The sequence below is a fragment of the Anolis sagrei genome, chromosome 1 (assembly GCF_037176765.1).
Source record: "Anolis sagrei isolate rAnoSag1 chromosome 1, rAnoSag1.mat, whole genome shotgun sequence".
NCBI lineage: Eukaryota > Metazoa > Chordata > Lepidosauria > Squamata > Dactyloidae > Anolis > Anolis sagrei.
Window position 1 is genome coordinate 96,046,143 of NC_090021.1, and position 27,481 is coordinate 96,073,623.

Consider the following 27,481-nt stretch of genomic DNA (forward strand, 5'->3'; position numbering starts at 1 on the left):
CGCTAAAATTTACCATAGGAAGACCCAAAAAATGCTAGGTTTTCGAGAACAACTGTATAGTAACTTTCAGCAGAAGCACCAAATAGAATCTCCTGGAGCACATAAAAATCTTACACTGGACATATTTTGTTGGACACAAGTAAATGAAACCTCAGATACCAGCCCCATGGGTGCAAGAGTCCTATTGTATACACACACAGAGATTTGGTGTGTCTGCCAATTAAATCTCAAGTTAGAAAAATTGCTACCTTACCAAGATTAAAAAAAAAATAGTTGTAACTGACACTGAACCTCACTTTGAGATAAAGGTGGGACATATATGCAATAAATCAATTAAATAAAAATGGGGGGCAATACAGATATTCCACTGTACTTTCATTTGATTGATTAGTAGGCTTGTGCAATTTGGCTGGAGGGAGATCCGTTTTTGATGTCTGAATTTCATTGGGTATCCAGATTCATTTTCAGGAGCTTCCTGAAAATGGTCTAATGGAAAAATCTGTTTTCAGCTAGGTAGCTGAAAGATCTGGAAAGACCTGGTCCATTGGCAACAGTGGGGAACTTATAAGACTCCCCTTTCCATTCCTGGAATCCTTTCCTTTCTTCCTTTCATTGAACCGAGTTTGAGGAACAGAGTTAAGGAAGCATGTGCCATGTGCTTCCAAATAGAAGGGAAGAAACTGTGCTCGGTAGCCACATGGGCCGTTTCGGAGGGGAAAAAACATGGCAGCTGAGCCCTTGCTGTTATGGCTGTCCATAGAAGCCAAAGGAAAATGGCTAAAATGGATCTGTGCACAAATCTACCGACTAGAACAGAGCTCCTCAAACTAAAACCCGGGGAGCGCATACGACCCTCCAAGGTCATATACCCGGCCCTCACTCAGGGTCAACCTATGTCTAAAACGACTTGAAAGCACACAACAACAACAACAACAACAACAACAACAACAACAATCCTATCTCATCAGCCAAAAGCAGGCCCACACTTCCCATTGAAATACTAATAAGTTTTAAATTGTTCTTCATTTTAATTATTGTATTGTTTTAAAGTAATTTTTTTTTGCAGTACAAACAAGATATGTGCAGTGTGCATAGGAATTCATTCGTGTATTTTTCAAATTATAATCCAGCCCTCCTACAGTTTGAGGGACTGTGACCTGGCCCTCTGTTTAAAAAGTTTGAGGATCCCTGAGCTAGAACATGCAGTAATAGAAGATATCATTGCCTTGATGACTTTGGAGGTTGTTGTTGCCTTTCCATTCATGGGTCAGAATTCTGAAAGTAGGGAGATAAGTAGTTTATGGAATATTTGCTGACAGCATCTACCTTGTCTCTCATGACTCCTGGAGCCAACCTGCATGCTTTTCTTTCTTTACCATTTCACTTAAATTATACCTTAACAGGAATTCTGTTCAAGAGGCTAGGAAGGATGTTCTGTTTTTCCCTGACCTGAGTAGGACTGAATGCTTAGAAAATATTCCCCTAAGAATTGTACTCACATTGAGAGGAGGCTCAGTTCTGAATGCCTATGGCAGTGGTTCTCAATCTGTGGATCCCGAGATGTTTTGGCCTTCAACACCCAGATATCCTAATAATCACGATAGATTTCCAGAATGAGTTGCAATAGGCAAGAAAGACCTTTCAACTCTGAATTGCTCAACAGCAGTGAAAACAAAAAAGTCTTCTATTTAGATATCTTGACTTTTATTTTAAAAATTGAGAAAACAGAAGTAGAGCCTAATTTTGGTATTGCAAATAGTCCCCCAGCCTGCATTTTCTTAAACGTTTGGGGGGGGGGGGGGGAGAGAAACGGAAAAAAACTGAAATACAGAAGTTATTTGTTTGCTTATCTCCCACTACATTTTCCACTCCATTTCAGCAGTTTCACACCAATTTTGGTGCTGGGGGCACTAAGAAGGTGTCAAAAGAAGGGCTACATATCGTTCAGAGAGTGCGTGCCACCTCTCCTTAGTTGAAATGTTCTCTGTAAGTCCAGATGTTTATAGACAAGCAGAAGTAGAAGAATAGAAGGAAGCTGAAAAATATTCCATCAAGCAATTGTTAAGCGGTAGTTTTGATCCCAACTCCCCACCTCCCCCTTTTTTAAAAAAAAGAAAAGAAAGAAAATGGTGATTTGGTGATTGAATCCTGAGCTCCCCTTCAGATACTAGTGATGTAGTTGCCTCAGTATTTGGGACTGCGATATCCAGCATTTCCCCCAATCAGCCATTTCATTTAATCAATTTAAAAAATGCATTAAAAGCAATTTAATGTATTGTGTTTCAAATGTGTGCTCTAGGTATTTTCACTTTTATAATTCTGGACTTCAGAACCAACGGGTGTTATACGTGCAAGATTCCTTGGAAGCTGAAGCCAAAGTATTTCTTGACCCAAATAAGCTTTCTGATGATGGTACTGTGGCTTTACGAGGTGAATGAAGCTGATTTTTCATAATGTGTCATTTTGGATGTTTGTATACCATTTATTTACTGCAGTTATAGGTACACACACATATTATGCCATGGGTATCAAACTCATTTTCATCGAGGGCCACAGCAGCCTTATGTATGGAGAAGTCATGGCTATAGAGGGCCAACAATATATTATTTTACATAGCAGCTGGTGCTCTTTAGTTTTCACCCAATTTGGATTTCCAGATGTTATTGAAAGATAGCTCCTATCACTCCTATCTGCCATGTAGACAGGGGATAATGGGAATTGCAATAACAGTTTTGGTTGGGAAAAGGTTAAAGGACATTTTAAAGTCAGACATCGTATCAACAAGCAATTTATCTAAATTCAAGCCTACTGTCCTGACTAAACAACAAACTATAGCCTTCCAACTGTTACAGTATCACAACTCCAATCAGCTGTAGTCATTATGTCTAAAGATGAAAAATTCAGCCATTGTACAGCTGTGCCTGTACCTTGGGAAGTCAGACTTGGCCACGGTAGACCACGTTCTGATTACATCCCGAATAGACTACTGCAACGCACTCTATGTTGGATTGCCTTTGAAGACTGTTTGGAAGCTTGAAATAGTCCAATGGACAGCAACCAGATTGATCACCAGAGCAGTATACAGGGAACATACAACCCTCCTGTTGCAGCAGCTCCACTGGCTGCCAGTTTGCTACCGAGCACAATTCAGAGTGCTGACTTTAGTCTATAAAACCCTAAACAGTTTGAGTTCAACCTACCTGTCCAAAGGTATCTCCCCATATGAACCACCTAGGAGATTAAGATCATAGGGGGAGACCTCTCAGTCCAGCCACCTTCGCAGGTGCGTCTGGTGGGAACAAGAGATAGGACCTTCTGAGTGGTGACCTCTCGGCTGTGGAACTCCCTCCCCAGTGATATTAGAGTAGCTCCCTCCCTCCTGGCCTTCAGAAGGAAAGTGAAAATCTGGTTCTGAGGTCAAGTCTTTGTAGATTAACTACAGTGCAGTAATAACTATGAAATATGTGCTGTGATGCTTGGAACAGCCCCGGATTACAATTGTGGATGACCTGATTTTAATAGTGATTATAATGTTATAAGTTTTAATGTGCATTTTAACTCTAATTTTAAATTTTAATTTCAATGTATTTAATTGTTGTTTAAAGGCATCAAATAGTTGCCATATGTAAAGCCGCCTTGAGTCCCCTTCGGGGTAGAAAAAGGCAGGATCTAAATAGAGCAAAAGAATAAATAAATAATAGTCCAGCATTTGGAGGGTCACATAAAATGACAAGGAGGGCTTTGTGTTTGGCAGATATGCATTATGTGTTGGTTGCCTAGCACACTTGAAAGATGTATGTATTAAGAAGAGTTGGAACTGTGTAGCTTCATGCTTCATACAGTCCCCGCAATTGTTTTTGTATCTAATTTCAAATCTGCACCTCTACCTTCCCAAGTACCTTTGGCTGGGGAAAATTTATTTTTGTCTCAAAGCTAAAATTCTGTTCCTGGAAACATGCAAGACTGGTGATTCTTTTGAAAAACCAGGGCCACTTCTCGAGGGTTTTTTGTTTTTGTTTTTTGAGAGGGGTCGATGTGTTTTGATGTGGGCTGCAATGCATTTTAGTAGCTGTCATAACTTACTCATCCCTTATGTTTATGTTTTATGTTTAATTCCTTTTTTAATGTGAACTGTTCATGCATCATGTATTTTAAATTACCAGGTTATGCATTCAGCGAAGATGGCGAATATTTTGCCTATGGTCTGAGTTCTAGTGGGTCAGACTGGGTAACCATCAAATTCATGAAGGTGGATGGTCATGAAGAACTTCCAGACACATTGGAAATGGTAAAATTTAGTTGTATGGCTTGGACCCATGATGGAAAAGGCATGTTCTACAACTCCTATCCAAAGCAAGATGGCAAAAGTGATGGTGAGTGATACACAACACTCATTCATAAGCAGATATCATGTGTCCATGGACCTCTCGCTCCCTCATCTACCATCCTCTGGTTTCTGTTTTTCATTGCTCAGATCACTCTCAACAGCTGGATATCCCATCTCCCATCCACACTTGGCAGAGGTACCTTTTTAGATAAAAAAAATTGTGGAGTCTCTGCTGGGTTGTGTATTTAGGAGCTGATAGTCAGAGAAAGTACCTTTTCCAAAGCTTTGCTTCCATAGTCCTCGGCTTTTTTTTTTTTTTGCTCTAGATATTTTTCATCCTGCATGCTCACCTTGCTATCTTTGCTCCTTTTGTGAAAATCACAAAAGTGTCTGAAATTCTAGCTGATGTCCCTGAAGGTATATCCCATTGTACAAGTTTGTGTTTTCTCTCCTGCTGAAAGCAAAGCATGGAAAAATTACATAGAGAAAACAACAGCAAGCTTTCTTTGAGAGTTTTGAAGCCATCTGAGAAAGTCAGTTGGTTTCTTCTCTCCTTTTTTCCCCACCAGCAATCAAAGACCTTTTGAACATTAACTGGTTACTGGCAAACAAACTTTTCATGGAGTTGCAGTACTCCATCCCTTCATGTTACATTTTGAGCTGTTTTAAACTGTTTTAAATCAATGCTTCATCTAACTTTGGAAGTTTTTCAGTAAATTGTCTTTAATATTATTTATGGTTTTCTGATATGTGTTTTAATTAATGTTATAAACTGTCTTAGATTTTGCTCTAGAAGACAAGCAGAATGTAAAACACAGCACCAACTTTAATAATAAAAATATGAGAGTGTCTAACAAACAGTATGAACAGATCTGTTTATTGATTAGTCCAGTATGAACCAGATATGCATAACGTACTTTTTTTAAAAAGAAAAAGGGCCTTAAAATTAAAAATGTCCTTGTGTATACAGATTGAGTATCCCTTATGCAGAATTCCAAAATCTGAAATATTAAAAAAAAATCCAAATTGACCACATATGTGCCAGAGATAGTGATACCTTTCTGATGTTTCAACGTACACAAACTTTGTTTCATGTTTAAAAAAACATTGTGTATACAGTTACAATTGTGTATACAATTAACATTACCATACAATTACCATGGCCTTCTGGTGGCTCAGCGGGTTAAACCGCTGAACTGCTGAACTTGCTGACTGAAAGGTTGGGAGTTCAAATCTGTGGAACGTGGTGAGCCCCTGCTGTTAGGACCTTCTTCTGCCAACCTAGCAGTTCAAAAACATGCAAATGTGAGTAGATGTACCATTTGGGGGGGGGGGGTAACGATGTTCCATGCAGCTATGCTGGCCATATGACCTTGGAAGTGTCTACGGACAACGTTGGCTCTTTGACTTAGAAATGGAGATGAGCATCACCCCCCCAGAGTCGAACATGACTAAGCTTAATGTTGGAGAAACATTTACCTTTACCTTATACAATTACCTTCAGGCTATGTATATAAAGTGTATATGAAACATAAATAAATTGTGTGTTTAGACCTGGGTTACATCTTCAAGATATCTCATTATGTATATACTGGAAAAAAAAAATCTGACATACTTTTGGTTCAATGTATTTCAGATAAGGCACACCCAACTTCTCTGCAATGAGAACTGGTATTTCTGGTGGTGCATTAGTATAATTAAATGTTTTGTCATCTGTCCTAATAAGTAGAATGTAAATTTGGTTTCCATGTAATTTGTTAGAACCACTAAGAAAAAAAATTGATTGACAACATACATGTGGTTTGATCCCTTTTTTGTTCCAGGCACTGAAACGTCAACCAACTTACACCAGAAATTATACTATCATGTGCTAGGAACTGACCAGTCAAAGGATGTTTTGTGCGCTGAATTTCCTCATGAGCCAAAATGGATGGGTGGAGTTGAGGTAAGATATATCTTGTCTGAAGGCAGACTTTTGCTGAAGCTGGGAAACTCAATGTTCCATTTCTCTTTCCATGGACATGGGACAGTCAAGAGTACAGCTGGCAGTGCTCATTTCCCCATCTTCCCTCCATTTTTCCATGCTTTGAAAATATAAACAGCACATCAATCAAATATGCAATATAATTTTTTAAAAGCTGATAAAAACAAATGTGGACCAAAGGTTGTACTTTGCAATTTTTTTGTCTCTAACCCTTTTGTTTGTCATTTGTATTTGGTAAGGACATTGTCTTGCTTTCATGTGCCTTTTAAAAAGAAAACATTTACTTTCAACATTTTACATTCAGGGTCAAGAGCAGCTGATTAACTTTTTTCATATCCTTTGTATTTGGTGTTTCTCGCCAAGCTTTATCTTCGACCTTCCTTCTTCTTAGTAAAGTCTACAGTATATCTGTATATACTTGCATTGTTTATAACTATAAACAGAACAATTGTGACCCTCTTTTTCCTCCTATAATGCGATTTTCCTGCTTCTTGGCAGGGGGGTTGGACTGGATTCTGTAACAATTTATGCTGGAAGGATAGAAAAAAATTAAGGTAGTTCCCAGTAGAGGGTGCTGTAGAATGTCAGTTTGGTTGTATGGAGTTAAATAGGACTTGGTGAGATTTCTGTTGCAAAATGTGTGCTCTAGATGTTGCTGTTTGCAGCCAAGTTCTTTTTCCCCCCAGTATACTATAAGCGTGTCAGGAATACTTAGAGAGGAGTGCTGTCTGCACTCAGCCATTTTCACAATGAAAGCAATCAAAATATAAATGCTGTGGTCTTGTTTAGAATGCATCTTTGAAGTTTTAAAAACTTGGCAATTACGAAACACAAAAAAACATGGGCAAATAAATAGCTCCTTTTTGTGTATGGATGTATTTGCGCGCATATTCACTCAAGCAAAAAAATAAAATATATGATCATTCAGCCTTTGTTTGTCTCCCATGAAATATCCAAAAATGGGAATTCAGCAGTCAATAATATTTTCCCATGATACTCCTAAACTTCTTTGGATTTCCAAGTGCATTGCTATAAAGACAGCTATAGCGAGGAAGGCTTAATTGGCACCCCACCAGTAACATGTGTCAGGGAATTGGATTTAGCAAACTATTCTCAACTCCCTGCCTGTCCAGAGAGAGCTGTTGAAGTTAATGCTTATTAAATGGGCTCAGAATCACTGGTTGTTTACCATTCTTCCAACAGGGGAAAACATATTTCAAAGAGTTATTTTACTTTGATAAATTGAAGGCAATATAAATGCAGAATTTATGCTCTAAATGAACTCTTAAAAGCTGGATGCAAAATGTCTTAGTCATTTCAACAAAGGGATATCACTTCTTTGAGATTTTTTAAAGTGGACAAACCGCTTTTGCTCCATGTGGTAAATGAGATAGTTTCTTCAGAGAAGGACTTAGGCACAACTCCAGGCAGGTCTGAGAAACCATGGAGATCGACTGCTGCTCAGTAGAAAGAATAGGAAGTGTAGGGTGATGAGCAAAAGGCAGCTGTGGAGTTGCTTCCTGCCCTTTGAAAATGCAGATAGCAATTGTGAGGTAGGTTCATTTTATAGCAATTGCAAAGAGTTTGAGGGAGAATTTTAAATTCCTTGCTTTCCCATGTTGTTAACCCATTGAGTTTTCCCTCCAAGCTACAAAGGAAGATTTTTTAAAAAGTACTATAGCCAAGGAGGTAATGATTATGACGATTGTTTTGTTTGTTACCTGCCTCTCCTCATGGCTTGAGGCAGTGCACAACACAGTTATAACGTGTCACCATAAAATGCATTAGTGAAAAATGCAAATATTAAAATGCATGCTAAAAAGATTAAAATACAGTACTAAAACAAACAAATGAACGAATAACATTTTATTATTATTATAAATTGCTTGAAATACATGTTGGCTAAAAACATAGGTAAAAGACTACAAGAAGTGCCAAAGTGGTGCAGCCTGTGTCTAAAATTGGGAATTGTCTAATCCTGATTGCCTCAGAAAGAAACTTGGCAACCACCAAGGTCACGTGGGGAAAGTTGTCATTAAAGTAGAAACTTCACATACATTTTCACTGGACTTGCTGGTAAGTTTCTTAGTAGGAGGTTGATTATGTGTGCTCGAGCCTGTTCATAAAAACTGCATCACAGTAGATTGTGGTAGATGTATTCTACTTCCTGTTTGTTACATGGGCAGAGTCTTTCATTATATGGGGTACCTGCAAATCTCCCACACAGCTTTTCAGATGGGAGCACATTGCACCTTGCTTTGGAAAATAGGCAGAAATATTTGGCCATAGTTAAGTTCTTTAGATAGTTTGCTGTGTGGAAAGGCCCGACAAATAAGTACTAATAGAATGCAAATGTGAAATTCATGGCTTAGAAGTGACTGAGTGAAGGCCACACCCCCATGCACGTAAATACACACATCTATTGAAGTCCATAATGATCATTCTGCCTGCACTATTCTCACTTTATATTTGCGTAAGAAAGAAGTGGAACAAATTTCAAACAGAATTTTAAAACATCCGTACTTTGTTGATCTTTGAAGAGTCTGCATGGAGTGATTATAATTAATTTGGAATGCTTTTCTGTAGAGTGATTATTTTCAGTAAAGATTTGTCAGTGTAATTTTTGACATGGTTTACTGTCACTTTGCATTTAGCACAACAATTTCAGTTGGCCATCACTGTCCATAACATAGTGGCTGCTTTTTTCTCTGCCCCAAGCTGCAGGTGACTCTGTTTTATCAGAGTTATTACCCCAAATATGGATTGGACTTTGAATGACAAATGACCCATTCCATTCTTGTAACTCAAACATAAAATCCACCAGTAACCATCAGTGTTAAGTACTTTGATGTGACACACTTGTCTAATGATTTTTGCTCACAAAATGCTTTTCTGGGAAAATAGGAAAAGATATTTGAGTAACATGAATAACTTTTTTGTTTGGAAGACCTCACTATTCATGTTGCACCAATTTTTATATATTTTAGATATCTGATGATGGGCAGTATGCTTTGCTATCTATACGGGAAGGATGTGATCCAGTAAACAGGCTGTGGTATTGTAATCTTCAAAAGGAATCAAATGGCATAACAGGTAATGGACTTCGCTCAATTTCGTAAGGGCTGGTTTTTTAATGAAAATATTCCAAACTTTTTAATGCTAGTAATGTCTGTCTTGTGCGTATACTCCTCAAACACTGATTTGCTTCTGGCTACAATTTGATTTCCCCAATCCTTCAATCGGTGTATGTTAAATGGAGTGAAGGGGGAATTGAATTTGTGGCTCTTGTCTCAAGCTTAGTTATGTTTTGGATTGCCACTATAAATCTCCCTTAAAACCCTTGAAGGGAAAATATGTACATAGCAGCATTCTAATCTGCCTGGTTTTCAGTTTGTTCTTTGTGCTGTCAAAGGCTTTCATGGCCGGAATCACTGGGTTGCTGTGAGTTTTCTGGGCTGTATGGCAGGCATACTCAGAGATTGTGAGGTTTGTTGGAAACAAGGCAAGTTTATATATCTGCAGAATATCCAGTGTGGGAGAAAGAAATATTGCCTGTTTGATGCAATTGTGAATGTTGCAATTAATCACCTTGATTAGCACTGAATGGCCTTGCAACTTCAAGGCTTGGCTGCTTCCTGCCTGGTGGAATCCTTTGTTGGGAGGTGATTAGCTGGCCCAAACACGAATCAAGGACAATGAAAGGCACTGCAGACTAATTCAGCCAGAGAAGTCAGCCATAGCAGAGCACTTGATGAATCAACCTGGACACAGCATATTATTTGAGATTCTCCCAGGCAGGAAGCAGCCAAGCCTTGAAGCTGCAAGGCTATTCAGTGCTAATCAAGGTGATCAGTTGCAACATTCACACCTGCCTCAAACAGACAAGAGTTCTTTCTCCCACCCTGGGCATTCCAGATGTGGAAACATCAGGAGATAATGCTTGTGGAACATGACCATACAGCTCAGAAAACTCACAGCAATCCAGATTTATTATTTGTTTGAAATTGCAATTATGAAAGACTTTGCATTGCACATTTTTATAATAAGGAGACATTCATAATAAGGAAATTGTGGATGGCTTGTGTATCAAATTCTAGGTTTTTTTTATTGGTCTGTGTATGTATGAGTATGTATGTGTGTATATGTGCTATCAAGTTACCTTCAACCAATACGAAACAAAATCTTGACATGGGTGGTAAATAAAACATAACGGAGGGTGCATTACACTGTAGAATGAATGCAGTTTGATGCCACTTTAACTGCCATGGCTCAATGCTGTAAAATCCTGGAAGTTGTAGTTGTAGTGCACCAGCACTGTTCAGCAGAGAAATCTAAAGTCCTTGTAAAACTAAAACTGCCAGGATTCCATAGCTTTGAGACACAGCAGTTAGTGTTGCCAAATGGCATTAATTCCATGATGTAGATTCTTCCAGTTTGGATATATTAAACACCTGTTTCTATTTGTTGTGTCATAAGCACCATTTAGAGGGAGAGAGAAAGATGCAGAAAAACATAGACACATGATGTGTATGTGTGCAGTTTGGACCCAAAACATGATTTTACATTGTGAGATCTGCTTAGAATTGCTTGCCTGCTGTTGTTTTCCATATGCCCTTTACAAGTGAAGTAACAGCTGTAACTGTTGTCTATGGATTTAGCTACACAAAGCTGTAATTAGCTCAAACAATTGCTTGTAGGCATACAACAAAAACAAACCACTTACAAACCTTCTGTAAATGGCACCCACCCCACCTCCACAAGTCATAAATTGGTTTGGATGTCCTTGTAAAATGAAATAGATAGATATGACTTATCAGAATTGATTTCATGTGAACAATTATTATTTTTAAATAAATAGCATCTGATTTTCCAAAGGCAGAATGATATAGTGATTTGAGCATTGGACTATAACTCTGAATGCCAGGGTTCAAATCCCTGCTCAGTGACCGAATGATACAGTGTGATGGGGGTTGAAGTCGAGGATTACCAATTGGCTATACCAAGCTTGTATTCTGCTCATAACAATATAACTCCTTCCAAGGTCAATCCAAGCATACATTGTTAAATGCAGCAAGTATATAAAAATATACAAATCCCTAAGGCTCATACCTATAGATCATTGGGTGATAATTGCCATAGGAACAGAGGGAGCAAGTTGGATCAGGCTGCACAGGTAATCTGCTTTATCTGTGCCCTCTTCCTCCGATTAAGCTGTAATTCAGTTGTATTTTAGAAAAAACCCAACTCTGAAATATTGCAAAGAATTCTTATTGGAATACCATATCTGGTCTGGTGAACTTGTCTGCAGCTTGACTTCTGCTTACTCCTACTTGTAGCCTATCACATCTCTACATTTAGTGCAAATTGTCACATGCATTGTATAGCATGCTTGTTTGCACTGTAGAACTGTCTTATCTCTTCCATTTTTAAAATTGCAAATGAAGGGAAGGGTGACCATCACTAAATCTTCTAGACAAGTGTGACATGTTGTTAGTTCTACTGTCAAGAAAGCAGCTGTGTCTTGTCCGTTCACTAATCCTTGATTCTCTTAGTATTGGTGAATTTGTCTGAAGTTAACTCATTCTGTTACTAGGAGAAATGGATTTGACTCTTAAGATTCAGGTGTGTACTAATATCCTTTACTGTCAATCACAATGTGGTGAAATTAAGTCTCGGTTTTGTTGTTTTTCAATCTATATGGGATGTTTGAAAATGCCTGCCTAAAGAAGCAAGAGAAATCAGTCAGATCTTTCAACTGTGAGATGCAGATCGTGAAGATTAATTTTGTGATTCTGTTGGGTTGTATCTGATCTCACAAATCGGCACTGGGCATGTTTATAAAGAATGTGGTAACTGAATCTGCACTGGGTATGTTTATAATGGATGCTACTACACTGCATGCATTTCTTGAGAGGATGTCCTTCCATATACCATTTGAAGATCTGCACATTCCCTAGCTCTGCTGCAATTCCATACTCAGTTGAAACCTTCTTTTTGGTATGGTGAAGAAGAGTTTGGCATATCTATTTTCTCACGCTGCCAATAGGTTTTGGAACTCTTAGAGTTTTTTCCATTTTATCATATGCTTTTAGTAATCATTCAGCCCCCAATATGTCTGCCATAATAGCCAGTCTGGTGGATACTGGGTAAAAACCCACTTTTTCAAGCATATGCAGCTAGGCATATACATATGATTACCTGTGAGGAATGATATCAGCAGAAGCATCATTGGCCAGTATTTTAGATCAACTAATTAGCTACATAGTTACATAGCTAAGTAGTGTGCCCTGACCTGACCCACTCCCATCTTTACATACTGGGCAGCAGCCACTTCAAGTGCCAGTGGACTATTCTCCCGTCAACTGGGATGCATCCAACTTACGTGCCCAACCTTTCCAAATGATCTCTGGTAGTCAGAAGCTTAATCTCTATTATAGTTACTCCCCATCCCTTTGATCATCTGCATGATGGGGTGGAAACATCAGTCTGATTTCATCCTTGTTGAATGGAAAACAGGCCCCAATATCTCTCACCAGTTCCTACCCAGTAAGCTAGACTTCAGAGGCTTTCACAATCCCTACACATTCCTTGCACTGTTGAGTACCTAGGGATTGTAAATATAAATGAATTATGATTGTCTAACTTTGAGTTAGATATTTGTAACTGCAATTAGGAATTCTAGCCAACTTTGTTGCTACATTTATATAGTGCCTGTGATTAGTTTTCCTCCAGAGGAGAGTGACTAAAATGATCAAAGGTCCGGAGAACAAGCCCTTTGAGGAGCGGCTTAAAGAACTGGGCATGTTTAGCCTGAAGAAGAGAAGGCTGAAAGGAGACATGATGGCCATGTATAAATATGTTAGGGGACGGCATAGGGAGGAAAGATCAAGCTTGCTTTCTGCTGCCTTGGAGACTAGGACAATAGAACAATGGTTTCAAACTACACAAAAGGAGATTCCACCTGGACATGAGGAAGAACTTCCTAACTGTGAGAGCTGTTCAGCAGGGGAACTCTCTGCCCTGGAGTGTGGTGGAGGCTCCTTCTTTGGAGGCTTTTAAACAGAGGCTGGATGGCTATCTGTTGGGGGTGCTTTGAATGCGATTTTCCTGATTATTGGCAGGGAGTTGGACTGGATGTCCCATGAGGTCTCTTCCAACACTGTGATTCTAAGAAGTAGGTGTTTCAAACTGTACTTGGAAATTCACAGCTGCTGGGATTTGCAATCCAACAACATCTTTGCCTAGCTGACGCTAATGTGACCCTATGGACACATGCATACATGTCCCTGATTGTTGGCTCCCTTTCCAATGAAAGGTCCTAATGTAATAAACGATTTCCCATGCACCGCTCTCTGTCTTTCCTCCCTCTCATAATAGATTGTATGTTGGCAGTGTTCTGAATTAAGATGCCTAGGGAACCATTTATGCTATCAGGCAGAGGAGCAGTCTTGTCTTGTTAACTTTTTGAGAGTTTGTCCCCTAGGGGCTCTCCCTTATTCCTTTTGCTCAGCGGTAGCATGACTGTGAAATGCCAACAAAGAGGAGAAAGGAAACTATGCTCCAGTATGTTGAATATATCTCACGGGGCATCTCATATTGCAGTGCAATTCGGTTGTGCTTTTTTTTTTTAAAAAAAGCATGCCTTTAAAAATGTTCTTTTTACACAAGAATGATCTAGGAATTGGATTCTCACATTGTAGGACATCTCTGAGGTGCGTGTGATAGAGGTTTTGGGGGAAGGAGAGGGTTGTGGTTCCCAGCCCTTTAGTTATAATGGTATCACAGTGTTATAATTGTATAGCGTGAAAGGGCCCTTAGTTAAAATATTCACCTATTCTAGAGACTGGGTGGTGCAAAGACATCTTGGTACAACTTGTTCTGACTGTATTGAACTGGGCACAGCCATGTTTCACCTTAGGGGAACATGTCAAATCAGATACTTGTGTGGTGATAGACTTTTTGCTTTCTGCAGCATTTGAAGTAGTAGAATAAGCAGCTATGGCTTGCCTTCACTCATTTGTTTTGGTTGCTGTAAGTTTTTTGAGCTGTATGACCATGTTCCAGAATCATTCTCTCCTGACGTTTCGCCTGCATCTATGCCAGGCATCCTCAGAGGTTGTCTGTTGGAAACTAGGAAAATGTTTAAGTATCTGTGGAATGTCCAGAGTGGGAGAAAGAACTCTTGTTTGTTGGAAGTAGGTGTGAATGTTTCAATTGGCCATCTTGATTGGCATTTAATGGCGTAGCAGTTTTCAAGGTGTGACTTCTTACTGCCTAGGGGAATCCTTTGTTGAGAGGTGATTGGCTGTCCCTGATTGTTTCTTGTCTGGACATCCAGGGACAGCCAATCACCTCTCAACAAAGGATTCCCACAGGCAGTAAGAGCCACACTTTGAAAACTGTAAGACCATTAAATGCCAATCAAGGTGGCCAATTGCAACATTCCCACCTACCTCCAATAGACAAGAGTTCTTTCTCCCACCCTGGACATTCCATAGACACATAAACCCAATTTTCTTGATTTCCAGTAGACAACCTCTGAGGATGCCTGCCATAGATACAGGTGAAACGTCAGGAGAGAATGCTTCTGGAACATGGCCATACAGCCCGAAAAACTTAAAGCAACCAAGTGATTCTGGCCATGAAAACCTTTGACAATACATTTTTTTGTTCTCTTGTCTGGTTCCTTCCCAGCCTTCTGTGGGAATATACAGAAGAAACTGGGCCAAGGAAACAGGGATATGCTCAGTCATAGCATCTTTCTCTTTGTCAGTTTTAAAGGCCCATCACAAATTTCCAGGTAGCAGCTAGGCAGTCCTTGCAGCCAAATACTTGTTATTTGCCATTCGATGACCCAGCATCATAGTCCAACATGACAAGTAAACTGATGTTTGTCTCCTAAAAATAAACTCCTGTTCTTCTGGTATCAATTGGACAGTAAGTCTGTATACTAAAATTTCTGGAAAGTTAGCTGACAGTTGTTAATAAATTCACTGTAACTTTTAACAAGATCTGAAAGTGTTAGATAGCATCAAAGGAAAACATCGGTTTCAAAGCAATAACAAGTAATTATTTCTCATAACCCAAGAGGAGAAGAAAATGACTGAAAGTAGACATGCCACAATTTTGTCTGAAGAGAAAATGTATTTTGTCTACTACAAGAGGAAATTGTATGGGTTACAAACTGCATTTTTTGGTTATTGACTAATTTCAGGGCGGTTCAAGAAGGTAGGCTAATGTGCTTGGTCTGATAGTTTGGGGTGAATGAGCAGAACCACTGTTCAGGAGAAGCCACTATAAATACCCTGTTTGTAATGGGGAAAGTAGAAATTGTGTTGTCGAAGGCTTTCATGGCTGGAATCACTGGGTTGCTGTGAGTTTTCTGGGCTGTATGGCCATGTTCCAGAGGCTCCCACCTTAGACATTCCACAGATATATAAACCCCATTTGCCCAGTTTCCAACAGACCTCTCAACCTCTGAGGATGCCTGCCATAGATGTGGGCGAAACGTCAGGAGAGAATGCTTCTGGAACATGGCCATACAGCCCGGAAAACTCATAGCAACCCAAAGTAGAAATTATTTAAAGAGGCAGCTGTAGTTGTCCTCCCATTTAAGAAGTGGGCATAGGAGGCCTGAACTTTCATATGGGTAATGGTGGGGCTTTAAACCCCTTCTCTCCCACCACCCTGACAAAATAGTGATCTGTTTGAATTCTGAACCACAGTTTTGGGATATCAATCACAAGCTCATTGAACTAGTCTGAGATCAACTCCATGACAGGGAGTGGAGAAAGTTCAAGCCCATTTCTAACCCCTTGATATATTCCAAATTAGCTGTTCTGTGCTTAGCAAGGAAAGCAACTTAGGGTGCATTTACACTGTAGAATCAATGCAGTTTGGCCCTACTGGTTCAATGCTATTGAATTCTGGGATTTGTAGTTTGGTGAGGCTCCAGCCTTCTTTGGCAGAGACTGCCAAGACCTTGCATCTATGGCAGGCATCCTCAGAGATTGTGATGATAGCTTAGTTTACATGAAGCTGTTCTTGACTATTGCATACTGACAAAATTCTAGTTCTGTTATTTTTGTTTCTTTATCTCCTCCACTAATATCCCCCTATACAGAAATGAAATGATATAATTATCTCTAGATTATTCTTATGTAGAGCCTTATGAAGCTGGAACAGATGACCTTCACATTTCTTACTGTTTTTGAAATCATATTGTATGAAGGCACAATTACTCAGTTGTCAATGCCTACTCATGCCTGAATCTGAACAAACAAAACACATCCACTCATCCATCTTCCTCTCACTATTAGCTTTTAAAGCAGTTATCATGACAGGATTATTTCAACCCCTTTAGTGTGGAAGAAAAAGGCCTTAGGTTTGTTTTCCTTCCTTTAACGGTGTCAGTTTATCAGTCACTAGATCATAAAACTCAGCTTTGAAGGTGATTTTTGTCTCTGGTAGATGTGTATCACTTAATGTTTGCTCTTTAGAAGGTAAGTGATAGTCATTCCTTCTTCCACTGTATTGAAGGGAGAAGGTGACTGGTTCAGAATTTTTCAGGGTTTAAATGATTTTTGGCAAACCAGAGAGAAGCAGATAAATGGGTTGGTTTTGCTCATTTCAAAGACTATGCATTTGCCATTAAACAGAATGGTTAGATTACTGTTGCAGTATATGCTTGCGCTCAAGGAAGAGTGTTCCCACCTAGAGTGCCAACCAGGATGCGCAATTGCAGGGTTTGTTTCCAGAAGGTACCAAATCCAAATAGATTGAAAAATGAGTTATAGGTGACAGCACATTGTTGGCTAGGACTAGAATATTATATACAGAGCAGAACTATCAAACTGTATCAAATCATTTCAGTACACGACTCAGAAAATTGATTTTTATAGTAAAAGAATGCATATTCTTATCCAGCATTTTTTTTAAATTCCTGTAAAACGTGTTTATATTGATTTGGTACCTTTTAGAAACAAGCACCACAATTTCATTCCAATCTCTTAATCCTGATTTTCTTTTTTTCTATTCGAGCTGATATTCTTCAGTATTCTGTGGCTGATGGAGCCCCCAGTGGCACAGTGGGTTAAACTGCTGAGCTGCTGTACTTGCTGACTGAAAGGTCGGTGGTTCAAATCCAGGGAGCAGGGTGTGCTCCCACTGTTAGCCCCAGCTTCTGCCAACCTAGCAGTTCGAAAACATGCAAATGTTAGTAGATCAATAGGTTCCACTGCGATGAGAAGGTAACGGCGCTCCATGCAGTCATGCCAACCACATGACCTTGGAGACGTCTATGGACAATGCCGGCTCTTCAGCTTAGAAATGGAGATAAGCACCACCTTCCAGAGTTGGACACTACTAGACTTAACATCAAGGGGAAACCTTTACCTTTACTTTGCTATTCTGTGGCTGAATAATATCTTGATTTTTCCAAAGTGAAATGAAACCTTCTTCACTATGTTTTGCCCCATATTTGGCATTTGCCATCTGAGTTCACTTTTAGCGGAATTGATCTGCCAGCATAAGGTATCTAGAGAGATAATGAGGCAGGTCTTGGTATAAGAACAGACAGTTTTTGGTATAAAAACCTGTGAAGAAGTACTGGTTGTTCTGGTTGTAAACTGGGAAATGCTGTCCAAAGGCTTCGGATTGCTTAGCCAAAGTGCCTGCCTCTCCTGTAGCATTTATGAATACGGTTTTCACCATTGGATGTGCAGTGTGGCTAATACTTGGGCTTTGTGGTATTCGTTTTCAGACTTATAAGGCTCAGCCTTCCTAATAGCAGAGGCTAAAGCGTGGGATGGGGAGCTGGAATCCTCTCTTGGCTGCAAATCAGATCTTTATTGACCGTCATTCATTTAAAAATTAAATCAAAACCTCAGCATATAGACTTCTGGTGTTGGGTTGGAATTGTTGTAATCTCTCTTTTTGTGAGAATGGTGGACAAGCATTTATTCAGTCTGTCATTTGAATTACGTGCTGGAATGGTACAACACACATCCAGATTTGTCAGTACCAGTTTTGCTATGTTTTGGCCTATGGCACAAAATCACTGTTGTATGCAGGGATTTGATCAAGGTTATATATATGACAATTCCTCCTTCTTGTTCTTACTCCCTAATATAATGTGTGGAGTCTTTCAAAGCATTCCCTTTTTAAACTAAACAAGTTGTCTGTTTTTATTAATGGACACAATGCAGCTTGAATTAATTTGGGATTAATATCTGCATTCTCATTTGAATATCAGTAATGCAGAAGCAACTGAAATTCTCTTCCAGATATGCTTATCTGTTGCCATTGATCTTTCTTAAAAACCAGGAAAAGTTTTCCCTCTTCTCTCCTTTTTATCTCTTTTGTTTAAGCACTGATTCTGCTCTACTATTAAATTGCTGGTTTTATTTTGATATGCTATGTTACTGAATTTTATCTGAAATGAGTTTTTCAGTAGCCTCAAGGACTCTTAATCTGAAGTGTAAAGTAGATAATATTATTAAATAGACTAGTCTAAAAGCTCTTTCTCTGTTGTGCCAGAGATAAATATGCCACTTTTTCGTGCTAGGAGCGATTTGAGAAACTGGCCCTCTGTAAAGATGCTACCCAGAGGACGCCCAGATGTTTTACCATCCTATGAGAGACTTCTCTCATGTCCCCCCATGAGAAGCTGAAGCTGACAGAGGGAGCTCACTTGCTCTCCCAGGATTCCAACTGCTGATCTATCAGTCAGCAGGCCTGCCGGCACAAGGGTTTAACCCATTGCACCACTGGGGGCTGTAGTGTATGCCACTGATAAAATCATATTGCATATCTGATCAATTGACTTTGAACTAAAAAAAGTGGGATATAAATGAAAAAGTTAACATCTCCTGAGTCCTATCACATATTCTCCTGGTTCATATTGACCTTTCAGTTAACTCCTCAAATAAAAACAACAGACTGAAAATCTGAACATACAACATCTGTTGTCTACAGAAACAAAAGTTTTCAGCCCAAAAGGATTGCTATCTTAAATCTCACTTCCTCCAGAGAAATCCAAGAAGACAATGTCTGCAGCACTAGCTATTAAAATTCAAAGCAGATAGCAGGATGTTTCTGTACACTGCTCAATCTTTTCTTGGAACATTCTTCCTTAAAGGATAAGGTCCTAAGCACACTTACTGTAATTATTTATTATGATTTACTTTAATTTTATCCCACCTTTCTCCTAATATAGGGACTTAATGCAGCTAACAAAAAGTATAACTCTGAGTCCCCTTGTGGGGAGAAGGAAATGATGCTCATAAAAAACAAATGGAAATACATTAAAATGGAAATATGAAATTTAAAAAACAGTGAATTTATTATATTAAAAAGATATGAAATATTTAAAATCTTAAAATGTATCAAAATTTATTCCCATATACTAAATAGTGTTGAATTCAGTAAGTAAGCAAGGTGTTGCTCTGCAAAGCACTCATTTCCAACAAGAGCTTATTTAATTCAGGTATATTATCAGCGGGTCATGGTGGCATTCCGTCTCGTGTCTGTTTTTAGGTAATTAAAGTAACTAAACATTAACATCTTTCCCAATAAAAATGAAGTGGATGTGAACTATCTTGGTGCTCCAAGCATTCCAGGTGGATCAGAAAATTTTACAGGGAAGCCAAAAATCCTCTAAATAACTAGAGAATAAAGCCAGATAGGAGTGCTCTGCTCGCACAGCAGGTTAAATCGCTGACCTGCTGAACTTGCTGACTGAAAGGTTGGCAGTTCGAATCTGGAGAGCAGGGTGAGCTCCTGCTGTTAGGCCCAGCTTCTGCTACCCTAGCACTTTGAAAACATGCAAATGTGAGTAGATCAATAGGTACTACTTCTGCAGGAAGGTAACAGCGTCCCATGCAGTCATGCCAGCCACATGACCTAGGAGACATCTACGGACATCACCAGCTCTTTGGCTTAGAAATGAAGTTGAGCACCACCCCCCAGAATCGGGCACGACTAGACTTAATGTCAGGGGAAACCTTTACCTTAAAGACAGATTGCAAATGTCTTCAACTATGGTGAATTAAAATAGTTGGGCAAAGTTCTTCCCCCAAATAAAAATGTAGATAGATTATTCTACTTTGTAGCATAAACAAATGGGTAAGATGCAAATGGTTTTGAAAGGACACATCCGTCAAAAGATGCTTTAAATTCACTGCAGTACATTAGGCTTCAAGCCAATACTGAATCAGAATTAAGTTCTATTGAACTAAGTGGGACTTAATCCAAAGTAGATACATATATCTACATATATTGGATTCTGTATCCTAAGGGTACCACATCTTGCCTGACTATGGAAGCTAAGCCTGGGTTAGTACATATGATGGAGACTGTCAACAAATACCAGGTGCTGTATGCTAAATTTCAGAAGAAGGGACTGGCAAAATCACCTCTATGAAAAATTTGTGTGGGCTCCATAGTCTGACAGTCAACTTAAAGACACACGTATATAGATACACAATTGATATTTATTAGACTCATACTAGTACTCAATCTAGGTGAAACAGAGAGATGTATATTTCTTAAGAGAGTATATTTTCTTGTAAATGTACATTTTCTGCAGAATATAATGATTTATGTTTTCTTTTCTTCTCTTCTTTAATTGTAATGTAGGAATTCTGAAGTGGGTGAAACTGATAGACAACTTCGATGCAGAATATGAGTATGTCACCAACGAGGGAACCACCTTTACTTTCAAAACAAACCGCCATGCTCCAAACTATCGGTTAATTAACATTGATTTTAGTGATCCAGAGGAAGCCAAGTGGAAAGTGCTGGTTCCTGAACATGGGAAGGATGTTCTAGGTAAGACTACAATGTGGGAGAAAAAGGAGACTTGTGCAAACGATTGTGATCCTGAGAAAGACTTAAGTTAGTCAGCCACAGGAACAATGTCTGTATGTAAGAAACATTTTTAAAGCCAAATAACCTCTTATAAAAAACACAGTTGTTCAGTAATTACTACTATATGAAAGATAGATGAGTAATGCACAAAGATTTTGTTTTTTGAAAGGCAGATATATCTTTTGAAGGTGGAGATGGAGCGGGGTTTAGATAAAGTTTTATTATTTATTTATTAGATGATTCTAAAAACTCTTCCTTTCCAAATAGTTGTTTTAATGTATGACTATCAGGAAGAATTATACATATATAAAGTTGTATTAACCCTTAAAAAAAAAGAAAAATGCTAGACTCCTGTGTTCCAAAAGAACCATAGAAATTGTCATAGTCATTTGATTGCAGTCCGAGGGAGAACTTGTCACCCTAAAGAAATCTTGTCTTAATGCTGAAAAATCAACGTGCCATCATGTCTTAGTGTTTTAGTCACTTCCAAGATTTGGTTAGGAAAGAGAATTATAGTAGAAGGTGGTTAATAATGTATTTCCCCGAAAGCTTTGCAGTCAAGTGAATTTTTCATTTCACCTGATATGACGATGACATGTTAATGAAATGTCTTGTGCAAAAACAAGGCATAAGAATTCAAAAGTTATGTCGTTATTATGTAGGAAGCAGTTAATTCTTCATTACAAACTGCATCCAGATTATTCATAGCTTAATTATTGCACGCTTCTTTCTTTATCCATTTTGTATTTTTCCCTTTAAAAATGATCTGAGGCAGCATTTTATTTTATATTATTTTTCCCTCTTAAACATATCAATCATGTGCTGGTATATGAAAATGTCTGTTGCATTGAAGATAAATAGTATGTTTGTTTTGGATTACAGTGATTTTTTAACCTTTTCTTACATATAATTTCCTGCATGCATATTAGTCTTTCCAGTTGTGGATACCCATCTGGAGTGCATATCAAAGGATTTTTTGCTTCAGAGTAAACCCCACTGATAGTGTGCTATATGCTGAATCCCTGTTCAACACCAAACTTGGAGAGTGTTCCCCTTTTCGTTGACCTATAGCTGACATAATCTGAAAGGGGCTCTTTCCAAACTCATGCTTCTCTATGTAGGATGAGAGTAGCAGATGTAGGCCATGACTCAAGTAAAACCAGTATCTATTAAATCCCACTTAAAACAATAAAACTGGAGTGAGGCATAACTAACTTCTTCCATTGAGTTAAACAGAACATGTAGTTCTAATTTTATTTATTTATTTATTTATTTGATGCATTTATTAACCGCCATTCTCAGCCCTTTAGGGCGACTCATGGCGGTGTACAACACATATAAAAAGGCAATTTACAAAGAGGCAATTACAACAACATATTAACAATACAACAATTACAAAATTACACTAAAAATCCGCTTCGTCTCATAGTGGAATCATAACCAATCTCATATTCCTTGTTCCTTTCCAGTCGTCTTTACCACATTTTTATAGCACTTAATTAAATGCCTTCTCAAACAGCCATGTCTTAAGGCTTTTTCGGAAGGACATAAGGGAGGGCGCCTGTCTGATGTCTGCAGGGAGAGTGTTCCACAGCCGGGGGGCCACCACCGAGAAGGCCCTCTCCCTCGTCCCCGCCAGACGTGCCTGTGAGGCAGGTGGGATCGAGAGAAGGGCCTCCCCAGACGATCTCAAGGTCCTCGTGGGCTCGTAGGCCAAGATACCCTTACATCTCGGCAGCCAGACTTCTAACTGGGGCAATTTACAGGGAGTTGTCAACCCCTCTGTTTAAGGAGCTCCACCGGCTGCCATTCATTTTCCGGTCCCAATTCAAGGTGCAGGTCATCACCTATAAACTCTGAATGGTTTGGGACCCACCTGCCTTTGTGACCGCATCTCCTACCACAAACCTGCACGATCTCTTTGATCCTCTGGAGAGGCCCTTCTTTCGCCCGTTCATCTATCACAGGCTCGACTTGTGGGAAAGAGGGAGAGGGCCTTCTCCGCTGTGGCCCCCGATTTTTGGAACTCACTACCTAGGGAGATCAGGCAAGCCCCTCCCCTAGCTGCCTTCAAGAAAGATCTAAAAACTTGGCTCTTCCGATGTGCCTTTGGAGAGTGACCACTCAACCCATTTGTTTTGTTTCTACCTATAGTTGTCCCTATGATAAAGCACCTTCCCTTGTCTCCTATAAAGGCCAAACCCCACTGCTCCTCCTTCTCGGGCTCCTCTCTCATAAATGCACTTTTATTCCTATCTCACCCAGGGTTTTAACCTTTTAACCTTTTATCTCATACATCTGGTCCACCCTATACATACCGGGCCCTAGGGAGGTACACCTGGAAGCTACAAGGCGTAGAGCTTTTTCAACCTATGCTCCAGTTCTGTAGAACTCATTGCCTCCATACATTGGAGCAATGTCGGAGTTGCGACCTTTTGTAAAGGCACTCAAGACTTGGCTGTTTGGTTGTGCATTTAAGTAATCGGATCTAATTTACCAAATAGTCACTGTTGAATGTTTTTATGTTGAATGTTTTTATATTGTGTAGATGCTATTTTAGACTGTAAGTCGCCCGGAGCACCTTGGTGGAGAGCGACTAATTAAGAAATAAAGTGAAGTGAAGTGATTTTACTATGCCATTGTATATTGTTTATTTTATTTGTTATTTTATATATTTTGTTATGATATGTTTCCCTACCATTTTGTGTCTAACTGTGTTGTATTATTTTGGGTTTGGCCTCATGTTAGCCACCCCGAGTCCCCTTTGGGGAGATGGTGGCGGGTTATAAATAAAGATGATGATGATGATTACTAATTGGGCTTTTAAGCATATCTCCCTCTGGTCATGAAGGACCTTTTGTTGTGAATGGAAGGGATGGGAAGTGATTTTTGTTCCTCTTTCTTTAATCCATTCGCCAATTATGGTTGGGACAGTACAGCAACAGCGGAAGAAAGTGAAATCTAGAGAAATTTCTCTCACACAGACGCACAAATACACACACACTTTACATGAGCAGTAGATACAGTTAGGTCCAACTGTTATGATCAAAGTAGGCATTAAAGGAAAGGTGTATTCCCTCAAATGAATGTCTCATAAAGAGCCTTCATGTTAATTCAATATTAAGGCTCTTTATTATTCTCAATTTCTTTAGAATGGTTTGTTGGCTCCTTTGACATAGAAATGGCAAGAAAGTATGTCTGTTTTCTGTCTTAGGTCACTAATTTTTTTAGCTCAAAAGCACGAGAGTTGGATTAGAAAGAGAGGCTTCATGCATTTTTCAGTAAAAATTAGAAATTATGCGGCTCCATCTGTCACCATTGGCTGTGGTAGATAAGGGTACTGACAGTTGTTGTTCAATAGCAACGTGTTAATCATTGCTTCAGTTATGTTATGATATTGGTTTTCTTTGTTTATTTTATGCAGTTGTTTTGCACTAAGGCCTTCTCACTTGTTGCTAGTTTCACTAGATGCAAATGTGATATCCAGATTTTTGTTTAGAAACAAAACATATTATTTGCTGATTTAAAAGTTGACCCATATTAACATGAAATAATAATCATCATCATCATCATCATAATTTTTATTTATATTCTGCTCTGTCTCCCCGAAGGGACTCAGGGTGGATTCCAAACATAAAAGGCAAACATTCAATGCCCGAATACAACAACAATACATTCATATTAACAAAATTTAAACAAGCCAACATATAAACATGAATTATAACTTAACGACTAAAATTAATAATTACATATATGGACTCTGAACCCTGAGCATGAGACTGTATTATTATTTTATTATGTACTGATGTTTTTAATTAATTGTTGAATTGTTTGTATTTGTATTGCTTGTGAATTGTCTTGGGCATCTAATCTTGCCCCCACTGTAAGCCGCCCTGAGTCCCCCCCCCCCCGGGGTGAGAAGGGCGGGGTATAAGTAAATGAAATAAATAAATAAATAAATAAATAAAAAACACAGTCTGTTATAACAGACATATGAAATACTAAATATATTTCTCAATATCTATATAATTATATTTCTATATAAAACTAAATATATTTCAGAATATCTAATGTTGTAATGCTGCGATATATAAAATAATCAAGATCACTGCATCTTAAACTGTGGGTCCTGCCCCCAAATGGGCTTCACTTAGCTCAGTGTTGGGGTCCCAAAAATTTGGCAACAGTAAAAGTTTTCTGAATGTCACCTAGTAGCTGTTTTAGACATTTTCACAAATCCATTGTTCTGTGTTTACAATGGTCTCTGCAGAGGATGCTTCAGCTGTACTTCATATAAAGGAAAATCAGTCCTGACAAAGGCTGATTTGTCATTAGTACATTTTTGATTTTTATAACTATTTTATATGCGTATATACCTAGGATCACGTAAACATTTCTCAGTTTGAAAGGGGTCACGAGCGGAAAGGTTTTATAAGCCCAGATCTAGATAATATATTTAAGTCCTACATTTTAAAAAAGTGATGTTCCTTTTAAACCAATATTTTGAATATGGCTTTTTTCCATCCAATCACAGAATGGGTATCTTGTGTAAGATCGAACTTCCTAGTGTTGTGTTATCTCCATGATGTGAAGAATGTTCTCCAGCTTCATGACCTAGCAACTGGTTCTCATCTCAAGACTTTTCCATTGGATGTTGGCAGCATTGTAGGTTATAGTGGCCAAAAGAAAGACACTGAAATATTTTATCAGTTTACTTCCTTCTTATCACCAGGTAAGATATATATATATATTTGCATTTTGAAGCCTTTACACAATGTGTTGTTTGAAATCTTGATGGATATTGTGACAGCATAACTTTTGACATACTTCTGTACAAAGGTGCCCAGTACTTCCTTACACAATTCTGAATGTATCAGCAGAATGGAATTAATAAGTGTGCACAGTCCTTCCTCCGTCCCACAAGTCTCTGAGATCTTGGCCATATTTTTTGCATATGTTTTTCCCAATCTGTTTAAATACTTGTTAAACATAAAGTCAACAGCATCTGTCAGTGTAACACATAAATGTACATGTTGTGTGTGGATAGGTGTGCTGTCTGTACACAATAATGTAAACATAATAATTTTTCTTATGTATTATCTGCTTTAGAAACAGATATTTTTATGTTTAGGAAGTCTGGATGACCTTGTGAAAATACCTGTATTTTAAACAGGGCTGTAATTTAATTTGCTTTAATGATCAATTTGATCTCATGAAGATTACGTATTAACCAATTAATTAATTACATATTAAAAAGTGTTTTATCTGACTTTATTTAGAGGTACCCTTCCTTAAATTGTATAATGAGTACAGTGTAAACAATTCATAAAAAAATCTCTTGAGTGCTGCAGCAAGGGTGAATGTCTAAGGCATTAATAATTTGTGCTTTGCTTTGCCATAGTTATCTACATCGCATAAATATTTCCCCGATTAACGCCTTATGCAACATTTACTTTTAAGATGTTCCTTTCAAACAGGTATGCATGGTGACTCTTCCCTCCCCTCTTTTGTACCAATTGACAACACTAGCTGGACACCTTAGAAGTGGAAAAATGAAGATAGTTTAAAAAAAACTTGCGGTTCCAGCCCTAAATGGTTCTGGCCCAGCTTACCTGTCCGAATGTATCTCTCTCTATGATCTACCTTGGAGGCTAAGATTGTCAGGGGAAGCCCTGCTCTTGGACCCACCCCCCTTGCAAGCATGACTGGTGGAGCGAGAGATAAAGCCTTCTCAGTTGTGGCCCCTCGTCTGTGGACATCCCTCCCCAGTGAAATTAGATTGGCCCCTTCCCTCCTAAACTTCCAGATTACATTTTGTAATAAAGAAGGTATATATTGACATAAGGAACAGGGTAACAGTATAGTTCAGTGAAACAAAAAGCACACTTTATGTGCTTAATAAAATCCTACCATACAGTTTTATTTTGATTTTATCATATATATGAAATAGTAAAAAAAATATTGTTCCCCATCTTAATACAATCCTGAATGCCACTGAACTTACAAAATTAACTTATTAAGAAGGAAGGTTCACATTTTTCCTGACATTATATTTTCTGAGTTCAGGTTGATTTGTTTCTGTGCAGGACCACACAAACAAGCCATTCCTACTATTTGAATTAGCACTTCAGAGTTTTAAAACAACATTAATACATGTTGCCTACGCCATAAAGGCCTGATTCTGGGATAGCATTATTCATGCTGCCTTCATCACTAACATCCCATCACCTTCTAAAGTTGCCTTCTTTTGAATGATAATTCCAAGAATCTAAAACTTTTTCAAGCTCATGGCTTGATCATAG

General features: G+C 38.6%; 1 protein-coding gene across 1 annotated transcript in view; it reads left to right on the forward strand.

The window, feature by feature from the left end:
- Positions 1 to 27,481, forward strand: part of PREP (prolyl endopeptidase) — a 91,108-nt gene that overhangs the window by 18,311 nt on the left and 45,316 nt on the right. Inside the window, exons 4-9 of the mRNA XM_060753103.2 lie at positions 2,300 to 2,430; positions 4,164 to 4,373; positions 6,151 to 6,272; positions 9,299 to 9,404; positions 20,949 to 21,140; positions 25,714 to 25,911. Of these exons, the coding sequence (XP_060609086.2) occupies positions 2,300 to 2,430; positions 4,164 to 4,373; positions 6,151 to 6,272; positions 9,299 to 9,404; positions 20,949 to 21,140; positions 25,714 to 25,911 (959 nt within the window). The remainder of the gene's footprint in view (positions 1 to 2,299; positions 2,431 to 4,163; positions 4,374 to 6,150; positions 6,273 to 9,298; positions 9,405 to 20,948; positions 21,141 to 25,713; positions 25,912 to 27,481) is intronic.